We start from the raw sequence: 15,460 nt of genomic DNA, 5'->3' as shown, positions 1-15,460 counted from the left end.
GATTTTAAAAAATGAGTCACAGCCCACATTATTCATGTCTCCCCACACACACAATCAACCTCCTTCTTTTCCATCTGTAAACTTGTGAATTAAACAAACAACACATGGTTATTTATACAAACAGCCATACACACACACACACACACACAAACACACACACACACACACACACACACACACACACACACACACACACACACACACTAAAATAAAACTGTAGGCTATGCTGTGTAAAGAAGGTTAGAAAATAGTATTTATTTATTTCTATGTTATTTTTCCCTTTGTAAGACAAGTGAATGGACATGATTCATGGGTGATACTAGAGGGAATGATTATAACAACTAGAAAAACAGGAAGGGTGGTTACAATGTAGATTCGCTTTAAAACCTGTTTGTGTCTTTGCCTGTATGGGCAAGGTAATGTTTCAAAGAAGGTTAAAGATTTGTGAAGTCAGGGTTTAAAACGGTGTCACCTGTCAGAGGGCGTATGACTGCACAGCCTGACACCTGAATAGCTTAATGATAGGTCAAAACGTCATTTAACACAGCAATACTCATTTATTATATCAAATCTTATCTCACTATGATAACTTTACTTTGTCAATGGTGTGTGTATGGAGCTCTCAGTGAAGGCAAATGGTAATAAATGTATTTTGACTTGTTGATAGGGAAACTGAATTCAAAATAATGGCATATCTAAGCCTTGTCACTTAACATAATCCAGCGTCCCACAGTTTCGGCAGATTAAATAAAAGAGGGGGGATTCGTTCACCTTAACATTATAAAGGACTTCTTTCATGATTCTTTCTGAGACCCTGAAACAGGAAAACTCGAACTCCTTCTCGTCGTAACCGAGATAGAATGTATTAACTACATGTCCCATGAGTCTTTGCGGGTATATACGATAAAACCATAAGTAAAACCTTGCATTTCAGATGCGTACAATAACCGAATAACAAGGGAACGTGATGCGACGTAACGCTGTGTTTCACATGTAGTGTTTACTTGATTCAGATCTGTAATTAAGATACCAACAAGTTATTCGTAACGTTAGGGAAAACAAACAAAATGAGCAGAACACTGTCCAGTTACCATGGCTTTTTATTTTGCCTCTAAATTGTGTTGCCCTAGCAACCCGAGTCTGACGTCATCCATCCCGATGCGACCCTGCTGCTGTTTCTTTGATTGGAGGGAAACCCCGTGGACGAGCGGGAGAGATCATCAGCTGTGCTGCCGGGGTATCAGGAGCAACATCGGTCTAAACGACACTCACAGGTTAGTTCACGGTTACCGGGTGATGGTCGGTGGTTATTTTCGATGTTAACCCGTTACATGTGCCCCTCGTGGTGTTGGGGAACCGTTTAAATCCCGCTTGTATCGGTGCAACTGGGGCGGTGAGAGGAAACCAGTGATGCGCTGCAGCTCAGTCATTGTTCGGCGCTTATCGTGCTGAATGGGAAGCGTTGCTTCACTTTATCCCGTTTATTTCCCTTTTACAGTCTGTGTTTAGAAGGCAGTGTTCGGGTGTAACGTTACCACGTCCGCTTTTTGTAAATGAAGCCACCTAAAATGAATGCTTAATGCTCGTAAAAACCAACCGCTCTCGCTTGTTTTCCGGGAAGCGGAAAAAGGGCGTTCACTTTGGACTGAACCAAGCTACCGTTGGGCTCATTTAACGTCATTTAAACGGAGTCCGCGCTCACCATTTTATAGTTCTCATCTGTCCACCCGCAGCGGTGTAAATCATTCATCACGTTGCGCAATGAAAATATTGACGCCAAATCACATATAGGTAGGCCTGTATCCTAGCGCGAGCTCGGTGGGCAGGTGTGTGTGTGTTTGCGCGTGTGCGTGCGCATGTATGACGTGAAACTGGGTGGCCGACATTCCTCTGAAGGGTGCAGGTGTCTGCTTGTTGGCAAATCTGACTCAGTCGTCGTGAGATTTTTTTTTTTGTGGAAACGCTGGTCTCGTAGGTTTTGGTGGTTGTGAGTTTTGTCCAAGAGCTGGTGAGTTAATGCATACATACGTATATATTAATGTATAGTTTACGCACTGCAACAATACTGCAGCCATCCTGAGACGAACAGGGAGGATGTAAAATGTCTTGGCTAAGAAGTAGCCTAGCAAGTGAATTGTGTGTCAGGGGTCTGATCAGAACAAGGCTGCTTTATGATGTTAGACTTTCTGTCCTGCATTTAACCCGGCAGATAACTATAACTTCGTTTTTTTAAATGATGTAACAATCATCTGAAATGATTAGGTGATTGATTTATTAATTGATTGACGGTAAATATATGTGCAAGGGTTTGGATGAGCTCATTTGTAACGCATGCTAAACGTGCACTGGTTTCAGCCCCCGTAATGTGAGCATTTCCTGCTTTTCTGTCATCCAGGATGGTTAACAGAATATTTTGGGGTTTTGGCCTGTTGCTCGGAAAAATAACATGCAATTTAAAGAGGTCAGTTCAAATTGCATGTCTATGAAATTGAGATGGAATTCGTTCTCTAAATTGTGATTTTTTTTTTGATTTTTTTTTTCAGTATTTTTACATTTCCCGGCCCAAACATATAATCTAGAAAATGTAAAACGACCCAAAAGGATAGATGATGAAAAGGATTGTGTGCTGCAACCCCAATGGAACTTTATTTTCAATATTGTGACCCTACTATGACCAAAGTGTTGATTCATCATGCTATTTTGCAAATTTCTATCTTGAAATGAATAATGTTGGAGGAAGTCTCTTCCTGTGAAACCTCAGTTCACATAGCCTCGTTCTCCTGTGGTCTTTCTAATGACTAGGACGCAAAGTCAGTTTAGTCACCACCAGTATGAATCAGAGTGCAGACGAGCCAAACTAGTTGAAATCCCAAAACTAAAAAGCTGGTGTGCACACACCCGAGACACTTACTATTGGAAATAAATCCAAGCAATCATTGTTAGAGGCTGAAACACTGATAATGGTAAATCATTTGATGAATAATGTGACGCAAGTGATACTGACCAATGGACCATATGTTTTGCGCGACATGGACTTTTTTTCCCCCATGTAATATTCTCCAACTAGAGTAGTTAAAACTGTTACTTCCTGTGGACCAATTGCTGTTTTTATGTATTCAAACAAATGTTTACATGCGTACTAGAAACTCAAGTTACGCAAGGAAGGACGATGTGTACGGGCTGTCGTCCTCCTTCATTCAAGTTAAACTATGAAATCCCTCCCCTTTCCCACCATGTTGCTGCCCTCCCCCAACACTCTCTCCTCTGTCTTCCTAATCCGTCTCCTGTCCCCTCTTGTTTTGTCCTCCCTCCCTCCTCCTCCTTCTCCTCTCCTCTGTCCTTCCTTCCTCCCTCAGCCCACACAGGAGCCATGACAACCAAGGACGAGCAGATACAGAAAGCCAGGCTGGCCGAGCAGGCCGAGCGCTACGATGACATGGCTGCAGCCATGAAGGCCGTCACAGAGGGGGATGCGGTGCTTTCCAACGAGGACCGCAACCTGCTCTCTGTGGCCTACAAGAACGTGGTGGGGGCCAGGAGGTCCTCGTGGAGGGTGGTGTCCAGCATGCAGCACAAGTCTGAAGACTCCGGGAAGTCTGCGCTGGCCAAGGCGTACAAAGAGAAGATCGAGTTGGAGCTGAGAGACATCTGCAAAGAAGTGCTGGTAAGAAGCAGACACTTTGCTGACTATTTTTTTTCCCCAAAAGGTTTAGCTTGCACCGTTTTAACACACGTCTCCAAATACTGTTGTAAAGGTTACGAACTGATGTGTTACTGCTTGAGTGTCGAGTTCCACACTTTTCAACACTAGCATACCATCACTTGCAGGACTTGCTCGACAAACATCTAATCCCCAAAGCTGCGAACCACGACAGCAAAGTCTTCTACCTGAAGATGAAAGGAGACTACTTCCGCTACCTGGCCGAGGTTGCTTCTGAAGCCGATAAGGAGGGTAAGTCGAGCAGACCTTTGATTTCAGTTTTTTAACGATGAAAGAAATCACTCGAAGATTATTATGCTCAGTGTGTACGAGCGGTACGCAAGACACTTCAATCGCACAACAATTTAAATGTTGCCTACCGTTGCTCAACACACATTGCTGTGTGATCCAGCATTAATTCTACTGTGAAAGGTGCTTAAAATCCTCTTTTAAGATGAAACGAGGCTCGCTTCAGGTGTTTGTGGCAACTGTCAGCCGAAATACAGGACGGGGGGGGACTGCTGTTGAGTTGTCATGGCAACAGGAGCAGCACCAGGGTGTTGGCTGCAACAGGTTGCTGATGGCGTATTTAGAGTTTCTTCATTGAACCTTTTGTTGTTGTTTTTTTCTCAATTTCAGGTTGTTGTGTGGGTCATGTAGTGGGTTCTTTTCACGATGGCTTCATGTCTCCTCTATCACTTTCTTACCTCCTTGGGTTAGGGTTTATGTATGTCTATCACCAAAACAAATCAGGATATTTAACATTTTACTGAATAGTGCTTCAACGCATCATAATGTAACTCGACGCTACCTCCATAACGTTAGCTGTAAGTAGTGTTTAACCACAGGAGTGCAGTACTGATCGGGCAGGATGTACGTGGTGTTCCTGTGCATGATGAATGATTTGATAAATATAATGTGATATCAGATTGGTGCATAGGACTCACTGATACCTAATCCATCTTTTTAGGCTGTGTCAGAGGCCTTTCCAGCACTAGTATCTGGAACAACCCTAACGCCTGATATTTCATTCATTTTGAGGGAAATGTCGTCTTAATCGAGTCCTGTTGATTGTATGGTGATGGTTTTTTTTATTGTCTAACATTACTTATCGATCTTTACTGTAAAATGCTGGCCAAAGCCCAAAATGAGTCTCTGCAAACAGTGCAAAGAGTTGAAACAATTAATTGATTGAGTTGACAAAGATTACACGGCAAGTTTCAAGGTATTGTTTTCTAGTAAAAATGCCAAACGTTCATGGGTTCCAGCTTTTCACTTTGGAGGATTTGCTTCTTTTTTTTTGACAGTTAACTGAATATGAATGGGCTTTAAATGGTTGGTTGGACAAAAAAATGACATCAACTTGGGGGATAGGGAATAGACCGAATGAATAACCGATAAAATAATCACTAACTGCAGCCCCACTAGACAGTTCAGGCACAAGCAAGGCTTGGATGTCACGTTGACAGAAGTAACGCTGTAGGCAGGCTGTTAAATGTATGTTTTTGCATCCTTAATGTTATATTTTACATTATATACACACGCAGATGGTGCACAGGGAAGTGTACTTTTTCCCATATAAAAAAAAATCAGCTTCCTTATTGGTCTGTCTTTGTCTGTGCAGAAATCATCACGAGTTCACAACAAGCCTACCAGGATGCCTTGGATATCAGCAACAAAGAAATGCCGGCCACGCATCCCATCCGCTTAGGCCTCGCCCTCAACTTCTCCGTCTTCTACTACGAGATAGTCAACTCACCTGAAAAAGCCTGTCAGCTGGCCAAGACGGTACCAGCTGTTCTCTTCTCACAGCACTGTTTTACTTTGGTTACATCCTATTTAACCGGATGCTGGTAAATGATCTGTATATATGTGTGAAGGAAGAGTACATTGCTGTGTGAAGTGCGTGGTTACAATTCAGTTAAATGGGCATATTTTAAACTAAAACATGCCGTGAGACCAAGTATAGCTTTGAGTGTGTAGTTCATATTAAAAGATTGGGACAATCACAATTAGACCAGTCTGTAGAATATGATGTGGAGGCCAGGTCACCTCTGCACCGCAACAAGATTTCATTTAAAATCACATTTTGACACACTTTGCCTCCTGCGATTTTAAAATGTATCATATTGTGATTTTTGATAACAATTTTGATTAATTGTTCAGCCCTAATTAAAAGCTACACATTTTGTATTTAAACTGCGCAAAATTTCTCACACATGAAAGTGATGTCAAGCTTTTAGTCCAACTCTCGGCAAGACAGCTATTGAGTACATTTCCTAAAATGTCAAAACTACTTGAATCGCACATGGACACAATGTACTGTAAATTGGTCCTTCAAAGTTTACTACGTTTTCGATGTATAGTCTTTTTAATTAGAGTTCTTGACACGTTTGATACCTTTGACAGTTAAAACCTGTGCTCCAACATAGTTTTATGTTCTTAGGTCCCAATATAACATTTGGGTCATATTATTGGATTTGTCACTTTTGCCCCCCCCCCCCCCCCCCCCCCCCCCCCCCCCCCCCCGACAGTATTTACTTTAATCCATCTCGTGTCTGTGAATGTACAATCTGTTTTTGGAAGCCCTGATGGCTGTGTGCATCTTTTCCAGGCCTTCGATGAGGCCATTTCCATGCTGGACAGCCTCAGCCAGGAGTCCTACAAAGACAGCACCTTGATCATGCAACTGCTCCGTGACAATCTGACAGTGAGTGTCTCGTCTTTATGTCCCAATATTATAATATATTTGAGATGCAAAGGTTTTTTTCTATGCTTCTTGCGGCCAATTCCCACTGAAAGTGTTTTTTTTACGTTGCGTCTATATTTGTCGCGTTTAGTGTAGCGTAATCTGCATAGACGGCTGTTTTAAATCACACAAATATCCCGTTCTGGATGTAGCAACCGCTGTCACTTCCTCTGGGGATTCCCAGTTTGTGTGCAATAGTCCCAGTGTCCTTTGCTTTGTTTCAGCTGTGGATGTCAGACGCCCAGGGTGACTGTGAGGGAGACGAGCCGGAGCAGGAGCTGGAGCTGGTACAGAAGCCGGAAAAAGAAAAGGAAAAGGAAAAAGAAAAGGAAAAGGAAAAAGAACAGGAGCCGGAGCCGGAGGTGGTAGCTTAGAGGAAATGAACTTCGGGGGAAAAAAAACAAGAAAAACACACATTTTTTACCTCTCACCAGCCTAAGTTGTGTGTGTGTGTGTGTGTGTGTGTGGTTGTTGTGTGTGCACATACAGATATGTATGTTTACACTCTACTCACAATGTGTAAAGTACAGTATGTGTGTGCAGATACATGTGTGTGTGTGTGTGGGTGTGGGTGTGTGTTGTATGAGCACCTTCACAGAGAAAAGAATGGAATAGATCTGTTTGGTTTCGTTTGAACATTACTCATTGTGTCAACCAGTGGATGTTTCTTTTCATTTTGTTTCTTGTCCAGATGAAGTCCCTCCTTTTTAGATCCAAACCAACCCCATGTTCTTTAACCTTATTCACAGTAGCAAACAAAAAAGTCAAACAAAAAAAACAACCTAATTTTGATAATTTATACATTTTTGCTTGAACTCAACATTTACAATCTTTGACACTTGGGTCTACAAAATCCTGAATGAAGCACGTAAACTGTGTAAAAAAAAAAAAGAATTGGTCTGACTTGTCTAAACTGTGGGCTTCATCACAATGGCATTGATCCTGTAGATGGCAGAATTGAATTTGGTAAAGATCTGTTACCATATAGCGTGTATCCATCCCGCCCTGTCATGTCCAGTGTAGCAGCTAGTGTTTTTATGGGTGGTACGTGTGTCACGGCTCAGTGGGTTCTGTGTGCATCTGGAGGAAAGGTTTTTTTTTTTGTATGAATGGCCACTTATGGAAACTGTGGTAAAACTTGGGTTGACGGTTTTGTTGAGAGGATTTCATTCCATTTAACTGACATCTTTTCACTCTCTGTGAAATGTGTCGACTATAATTTCCTGCAATTTTCCACAACACATGACAAGGTATAGACGGCCTGAGATAAAGTGAACAACTTGACAAAATGGCTCGATACTGTAACTTTTGATATTTTATCTTTTCAGCAGTGCAGAGGATACTTTCGCCATGTGCTTTTCTGTGGCTTTCTACTCTTTTTCTATTCAGGTGTTTTGTATTTTCTTTCTGTGTATTTTCTTCCCTTTGACTCCTGAGTTGGTTCCTGGGATGTATGTGGTTCTCATTAGTATGGTTTGAGGGTTAGCCGTGCTTTGAAACTGGCAGGTTATGTTAAGGATTTAGCTTGAACCAGGTGGTTTACAGTAACATTTACCTTTCTTGAAAGTACATTGTGAAAATACAAACTAAAACAATGCTAAATGTAAACTGATTATCAGCGTAACTTGGTAGAAAGCTGTGTTATGACCATTTAGTAGTCAGAGTAGTGCCAGTTTCTTCTAATTACAGTATCTTGATTTTAAAAGATGGGATGCAGGATTCAGAACACTTTTGAGTACGTTATTTGGTTATGTGCTTTTCATGTAAGTGGAATTAAAACATTAAAATCAAGTGTGCTGTGCTCAATGCATTTGTTTGCTCTCTGTACATGTGGATTTTTACAATGTGTTGACGCATATGAGAAGCTGTACATCCTCACAGTGATCTGAGAATGTACACATGTTCAAGCTAAGAAATGACTGTTTTATTTAGTTAAATGGCTGCTAGTGACTGTCCTCAAGCACGCAGCCTTCATTGAACAACTTTTGTTCATTTCTAAATTTGGAAATCCTACACTTTGATATATTCTACTATTGAAGAAAAATTCTCAAGTGGCACTTTGCTGTACTGCTGAAAGACCCATGACATGATAAAATACTTTAGCTTACTTAAGTAAAAACTTTCATTACCTTTCATTCACATTTGATTTCTCTACACAAACCTATACATGATTAGTCTCGCCACACAAGACAAAACCAGTCAAACTCACATGAGTGACTTGATTTGGTATTTGCATAAATGTCACTCTAATCTGTCTTCACAGCCAGGCTGTGAGCATACTGCTGTAAACCTCTATTTATGAACGATAGTAAGCCGATCACATCACGGTCATTATACCCTAAACAGTGACATCTGTTTCGCCCTGATCAATGGCCTATCTAGACAATCTAGTGAAGTTTACCTCAGATAGCAGCTGATAGAGATACACCACACAGCATATGCTCCTATTTTTTAAAAAAAAGGTACATTTATAGCGTGAAGGGTTTTTATGTGACGCACACCTACATATCATATTTGCCTAAGTGACTGTGTCACACGAGGCATATCATGCGGTGTGTGCAGTAAACCCTCGTGCCTGTATAAGCCATGGCAAGACCATGACATTCCGAGCACCGGCAGCGGGGATCTCCCCTAAGCTCTGCGGAGGAATTCACGTCGTCCCCACACAGAATCACCAAACAATCGACGATTGTGGTCAACCCAATAAGTCAATTTCAGTCTTTAAAGATACGTTTTTTACATGATTTCATCATCATGCGTACAGTTGTGGTCAACACCCCTTTTGTCGACTTTTTTTTTTTCCAACTACACCGAAGGCTGATTGGTCCATTTGGGTGACGCGCCCACTAGTATATAAACGTCAACTTCCCGGCGCTCACCCACCCCTCAACCCCGGCTGTTGGTGCTGTGTGAGTGCGTGTGTGCCCCTGAGCCCGCTCACACATTCTATAAAAAAATAAAAATACAAAAAAAACCTCAAAACATAAAAAAACAAAAAATCCTTTTTTTTTTCCTTCTTCTTCTTCTTTTTGTAACAACGGTGAAGCTGGAGTAACGTTAGACATTCGCGGACTGGACGGTAACGTATAAGAACGGGCTGCCTAACAAATCCAACGGCATTTTTTTTTCAGTCGACGTGTTACTGGTTCAGAACCGAAGCTAAGTAACGTTTATTTGCTTTTATCATTGTGTGTCACATTTAAATGACAGTTTTAACCCCATTAGAAGTCGACATTTTGACATTTTAACATATTTATCTCATACATTTTTTACTCAAAACCCTTCAACTGACAAGCCAACGGTTGTTAACGTTAACCATCAGCATTCTGCCCCCGAACTGACGTGACGCTCGTGACCGTGAGATAACCATTCGTACTGTAGCCGGAAAAACTTTTTTCCCCCGTCAAGAAAATCCGGCTTCGCCCGAGGTGCTTTACTAGCCTCGATAATGAATCCCAGTGCTCCCAGTTACCCCATGGCTTCCCTGTACGTCGGGGATCTGCATCAAGATGTGACCGAGGCCATGCTGTACGAGAAATTCAGCCCAGCCGGAGCTATCCTATCGATCCGGGTCTGTAGGGACATGATTACCCGGCGTTCCCTCGGATACGCTTATGTCAACTTCCAGCAGCCAGCGGACGGTATGTACTTTATTAAATGTCTGTATTTTAATATGACAGTATGTGACAAGTGAAAGCTAGCCCCCGTTTTTTTACTACACGTGACTGCGGCCGACATGTTGTCGGTAGGGTCTCCTCAGTTGAACCTCCCCAGCAGTGGCGTAGCAGCAAAGCACCACGTCCGCCCTGCCCACCCTTGTAATGTAGCAGTGGACCGCTATCTATCGGCCAGCTGAATACTCAATGCCTCTTTCTCTCCGCTCTGTCGGGACAACACCCCAACTGTTCTCCCTAAACAGCTGACACAACACATTTTGATTGAATCTCCCTAGAATGATCTGAACATCCATCTTTATCTGTAGATAAGAAATAAATAGTATACCTGTTTTGTAAAAATGTTAGAATATGTCAGCCCTGCATACTGTATAGAAGAAAAAATATCTACATTTTCTGCATCCCCTTGATGAGAGCACAGGTCTGCATTTGCCCTTTTGATTTTCTTGGATGCAAAAATGTTTCACATCATGGTGTTAAAACTGCCCTAAACACAACAGTTTTATTCAGTTTCCCTGCAAACCCTAAGCACTAGAAACACCGTCAAGACTGTGTGTCATAAATAATCTAACCCCTGCTCCCGTGTTTCTTCCCTCAGCCGAGCGTGCACTGGACACCATGAACTTTGATGTGATCAAGGGGCGGCCTGTGCGCATCATGTGGTCGCAGCGGGATCCATCACTGAGAAAGAGCGGCGTGGGAAACATCTTCATTAAGAATCTTGACAAGTCCATCGACAACAAGGCTCTGTACGACACCTTCTCTGCATTTGGAAACATCCTGTCGTGCAAGGTAAAAGACTAGTTTCCCCACTCAGGCTCCATCCACACTAATAAGTTTCCTTTCAAAGCCAGGGTTTTAAAGATATGCGTTTCAAAACAGAAACCTAGTAGTGTGGATGTAGCCCCAGTTTCTTGTATCTAACCTGAATCAGGGATGGTCAACCGTCACTGTTGTGGTACAGCATTGTGAGTGCAGCCATCATTTGCATGTGTGAGCTTCGTAAATGGCCGATGGTAATTTATACTAGAGACATTACCTCGTGTGAAATTCTCCCCCAACAGCTTGTCTTTTTTTAACAATCACACAGGGTCTTAACAATCACACAGTTTTAAAGTAAATCTGGGCTCGTTTCCCAACACAAGGACACAATAGAAAGTCAGTTTCAGCGAGGAGACGAATAAGACAATTTCAGGTTGAATATACTGCATTGTGTGTGTGTGTGTGGCTTTAAAGCAGCATGTGTTTCTTCCTCTAAGGTGGTTTGTGACGAGAATGGCTCTAAAGGCTACGGCTTTGTGCATTTTGAGACTCAGGAGGCAGCCGAACGAGCCATTGAGAAAATGAATGGCATGCTGCTCAATGACCGCAAAGTGTAAGTGAACGTTTTTAACTTGTTTCAAACTAATATGTGAAAAATACTTTTTGTTCAATTAACACTGCACATGTTCTGATTCGAAGGTTGCACAATGATGCTTGAGCACATAATGTGTGATACGTGTGTAATAAGGAGCTTGATGAACACACATGGTCTGCTTTTCACTTGCAATGAGCAGAACATTTTATTATTCCTATAATTAATCTAGTTAATGTCTAATTAATCATTTGCTTAATGTCCATTTCAATGCAGATTCGTGGGTCGCTTCAAGTCTCGCAAAGAGCGCGAGGCGGAGCTGGGTGCCCGAGCCAAAGAGTTCACAAATGTCTACGTCAAAAACTTCGGCGAAGACATAGATGAAGAGAAGCTGAGGGACGTCTTCAGTAAATATGGTCAGTCCGGGTGTCCAACCTCCAAACCGCTCAATGAAATGACTAAGTCTGCTCCTGTGCATAGAGACGCAATGGTTTGATCATCTGCTTTAAAACACGATCGGGTAAAATATAGTTACTAAATGCATGTCTCTGTTTAGGAAACGCGATGAGTATCCGCGTCATGTCGGATGACAGCGGAAAGTCTCGAGGCTTCGGGTTCGTCAGCTTTGAAAGGCACGAGGACGCCCAGAAGGTAAGAGTTTGTCCCAACCGCCTGGAGACGTCCACCACCACTACGGCCTCTGAGTTGACTTGGTTTTCCTATTTTCTACAGGCAGTGGATGAGCTGAACGGGAAGGAGTTCAACGGCAAGCTCATCTACGTTGGCCGCGCCCAGAAGAAGGTGGAGCGACAGACGGAGCTCAAGCGCAAATTTGAGCAAATGAAACAAGACCGCATGACTCGCTACCAGGTCTGCTTCCTCTGTCAGATTCAACGCAACTTGATAGTTGCTTCTAATCGATCCCTTCGGTCATACCGTCCGGTCAAGCAGGTTGACCGGCTGCAGCTTTGTCAAATTCGGTGCTCCCTCCTCAATAGGTTGCACTGGCCAAAATAGCTGCAACAGTGACTCTGTAGTTCATGGGCCCCACCTTTCTTCACCGTGATCTCTGGGGATAAATATGTATTACAGACAAATGCATTAAATACATAGTAAAGGGACTTTTTTCAGTCCTTTGGCATTGGATTATTTATATCTAATATGTAATGTTTTCAAAGAAATGACACAAGTTAACATTAGTTTTGTCTTATTTTCAGGGTGTCAACTTGTACGTGAAGAACCTTGATGATGGGATTGACGATGAACGTCTGCGTAAGGAGTTCACACCATTCGGCACCATAACCAGTGCCAAGGTAGGACATCAGCTGTTTTCTTAGCTTTCTGTAATTTTATAGATGACTTATAGGAACTGCTCTCATTTACCGGTGCCCAGATTCATTCATCGGTGACATTTGACTCTCTCGCTCCTCAGGTCATGATGGAGGGAGGGCGCAGCAAAGGTTTCGGCTTTGTCTGCTTCTCGTCCCCGGAGGAGGCCACCAAAGCGGTGACGGAAATGAACGGACGCATCGTGGCGACCAAGCCGCTGTACGTGGCCCTGGCCCAGCGGAAGGAGGAGCGCCAGGCCCACCTGACCAACCAGTACATGCAGCGCATGGCCAGCGTGCGTGCGGTGCCCAACCCGGTCATCAATCCCTACCAGCCGGCCCCGCCCTCTGGCTACTTCATGGCAGCCATACCTCAGGCCCAGAACCGCGCCGCGTACTACCAAGCTGCTGGGCAGATGGCCCAGCTCCGCCCGAGCCCACGCTGGGCCACCCAAGGCGTCAGGCCACAACGTGAGTATCTAGCCTTTCTTAAGCTGTCCTTCAATCATCGTGTACATTTATTGTCATTTTTAAAGCACTGAAACAATAAGCAGTTGTTTGTACACAAAGCCACTATGTTGTTGTGTGTTCATAGACTTCCAGAACATGCCGGGTGCTATGCGTCCCTCAGCACCGCGCCCTCAGACCTTCGGCGCCATGCGGCCGACCTCCCAGGTGCCCCGCATGATGTCCACCCAGCGTGTCGGTCAGTCACCCGTACTCAATCAATAGTCTGTCCAACTGCACATCAAATACAGTTCGACTGTATGACTGCTGCTTGTTTCTTTGCGTTTATGTTTCTGTCCCCCTGTTCTTGCCACAGCTCAGACCATGGGCCCCCGACCGGCCATCGCAACTGCAGCAGCAGGCGTTCCTGTGCGCGGAGTCCCTCAGTACAAATATGCCGCGGGAGTCCGCAATCCCCAGCAGCACATACCTGCTCAGCCACAAGTCCCCATGCAGCAGGTACAAATCTTTGTTGGGCCAACTGCTGCTGACCTGTTCTGCCCTCCATGTGGGGAAAACGTCTGACTTATAATTTCCTGCGTCCCTTTCCCCACAGCCTGCTGTCCATGTTCAGGGACAGGAGCCTCTGACGTCCTCCATGCTGGCAGCTGCTCCGCCACAGGAACAGAAGCAGATGCTGGGTAAGCTTCAGCAACAGCTCTTAATGACCACATACCGCATTAGAGTGACGTAGCACTCATCCCCCCCGACTTTCACTGCACCCAGTACGTGCAATATCATTTCAACTTGAGACTTTTACGACTACTTTTACTCCACCTCTATCTCCAGCTAAGGAAACAACACCCCCACTTGACCGTCTGTGCTGTACATTGTATAACACGTGTATTAACATGGTGTTGTCTCAGTAACCGTCCCTCGGTGAGTGATGATTACATTCTGTATTAAATCCTCTGTGTCCGTCACTCCTCTAGGTGAACGTCTTTTCCCACTGATCCAGAACATGCACCCAAGCCTGACGGGGAAGATCACTGGCATGTTGCTGGAAATTGACAACTCTGAGCTTCTCCACATGCTGGAGTCCCCAGAGTCTCTCCGCTCAAAGGTAAGAACTTAAGTTCAGAGACGACCTTCTGTTCTTAATCGAAATGTCCCATGTGAGTTTTAAGTGCTGGTATGCTTCTTCGCTAGTTAGCTTGATGTGCAGGAAAGGTGGATCTTGTTGCAGCAGAGCACTTTTAAGATCCCACCACGATGCTGTGGCGTTTGCAACATTCAACAACTCAATCTTTGCAGGTGGACGAGGCAGTGGCTGTGCTTCAAGCCCACCAGGCAAAGGAGGCCGTCCAGAAGACTGTGACGAATTCAGCTGGTGTCCCGAGTGTCTGAACCCAAGGTATGACTCGTTTCCCAGAGCTGCTTTAACAAGGAAAGGACGGTGTTGACAGGAGATTATGGCTTCACGTGACACTGCCACACATATCGTACTAGTTGTGTATTTAACAACGCTAAATTAAAGATTACCTGCACATGGCTCTCAACATGACGACTGCTGATGCGGGCGATACTTATAACTATGGTGTTGTAAGCGAAGCACATAAACATGTACAGTAGTAATTAGTATCACAGATTGTCTTTTTGTGTTTTCACAGGAGTGGGGGAACCTTGATCCTAGCTTCACCGATGGATCTTAACAGTGAAAAAATATTAAAATGCATAAAACAAAGTAAAAAGAAGTCAAATGATATATTAAAAAAATAACTATGGAAACAAGTCTCCAGCCAGGCCTCTAATGAACAAACGCCAGGCCTTGTTGGCTGAGTTAAAAAGAGAAAATACACAAAAAAGAGAAAAACTTAAAATAAAAAATGACCAGTTCATGAGAGGTTTTAGAGAAGAATTCCGTGATAAAATAAGATTGAAAGCATTCCTTTTCTGCCATTTCTTTCCCTTTTTGAAATGTTTGAATGTTTGGGCTGTAGAAGCCCGTTTATTGTGAAATTTCCCTTCACCTTTGCTTGCTTGAATAAAACATATAAAGTAATCTGTATGTGTCTTGTTGGCTTTTTGTGAAATTACAAATCGTGGCAATAAGCCTGTTCCTATGACCTATAGTAACATGATCGTGGTAAGAGTCTCCAAATGTGTTGGCCAAATCAAACCCATTCAGAACTCCAATGATAAAGTGGC

The 15,460-nt window shown here is 43.5% G+C and overlaps 2 protein-coding genes across 3 annotated transcripts; both read left to right on the top strand.

Moving 5' to 3' along the window:
• Positions 1-1,175: 1,175 nt before the first annotated feature.
• On the top strand, positions 1,176-8,250 carry LOC306707918 (14-3-3 protein zeta/delta-like). Of its 2 annotated transcripts, none has more exons than XM_079175573.1 (6): positions 1,176-1,274; positions 3,357-3,664; positions 3,829-3,952; positions 5,325-5,488; positions 6,315-6,410; positions 6,674-8,250. In XM_079175573.1, the coding sequence occupies exons 2-6, from the start codon at positions 3,371-3,373 to the stop codon at positions 6,821-6,823; spliced, it is 828 nt and encodes a 275-aa protein (XP_079031699.1). In that variant the 5' UTR covers positions 1,176-1,274; positions 3,357-3,370; the 3' UTR covers positions 6,824-8,250. The 2 variants fall into 2 exon arrangements, with proteins under 2 accessions (XP_079031699.1, XP_079031700.1); XM_079175574.1 differs by lacking the exon at positions 1,176-1,274 and adding an exon at positions 1,883-2,008.
• Positions 8,251-9,344: 1,094 nt separating this feature from the next.
• On the top strand, positions 9,345-15,314 carry LOC306708677 (polyadenylate-binding protein 1A-like). Its single transcript, XM_079176570.1, has 14 exons — positions 9,345-10,090; positions 10,722-10,915; positions 11,383-11,498; positions 11,754-11,893; positions 12,034-12,128; positions 12,210-12,347; positions 12,695-12,790; positions 12,910-13,276; positions 13,401-13,511; positions 13,629-13,771; positions 13,869-13,953; positions 14,245-14,375; positions 14,567-14,666; positions 14,923-15,314. The coding sequence occupies exons 1-13, from the start codon at positions 9,898-9,900 to the stop codon at positions 14,657-14,659; spliced, it is 1,902 nt and encodes a 633-aa protein (XP_079032696.1). The 5' UTR covers positions 9,345-9,897; the 3' UTR covers positions 14,660-14,666; positions 14,923-15,314.
• The last annotated feature ends 146 nt before the right edge of the window (positions 15,315-15,460 follow it).

Source organism: Pholis gunnellus (genome assembly GCF_910591455.1).
Source record: "Pholis gunnellus genome assembly, chromosome: 16".
Taxonomy (NCBI): Eukaryota; Metazoa; Chordata; class Actinopteri; order Perciformes; family Pholidae; genus Pholis; species Pholis gunnellus.
The sequence above is the reverse complement of the archived record's forward strand: the minus strand, read 5'-3'. Positions and strand labels throughout refer to the sequence as shown.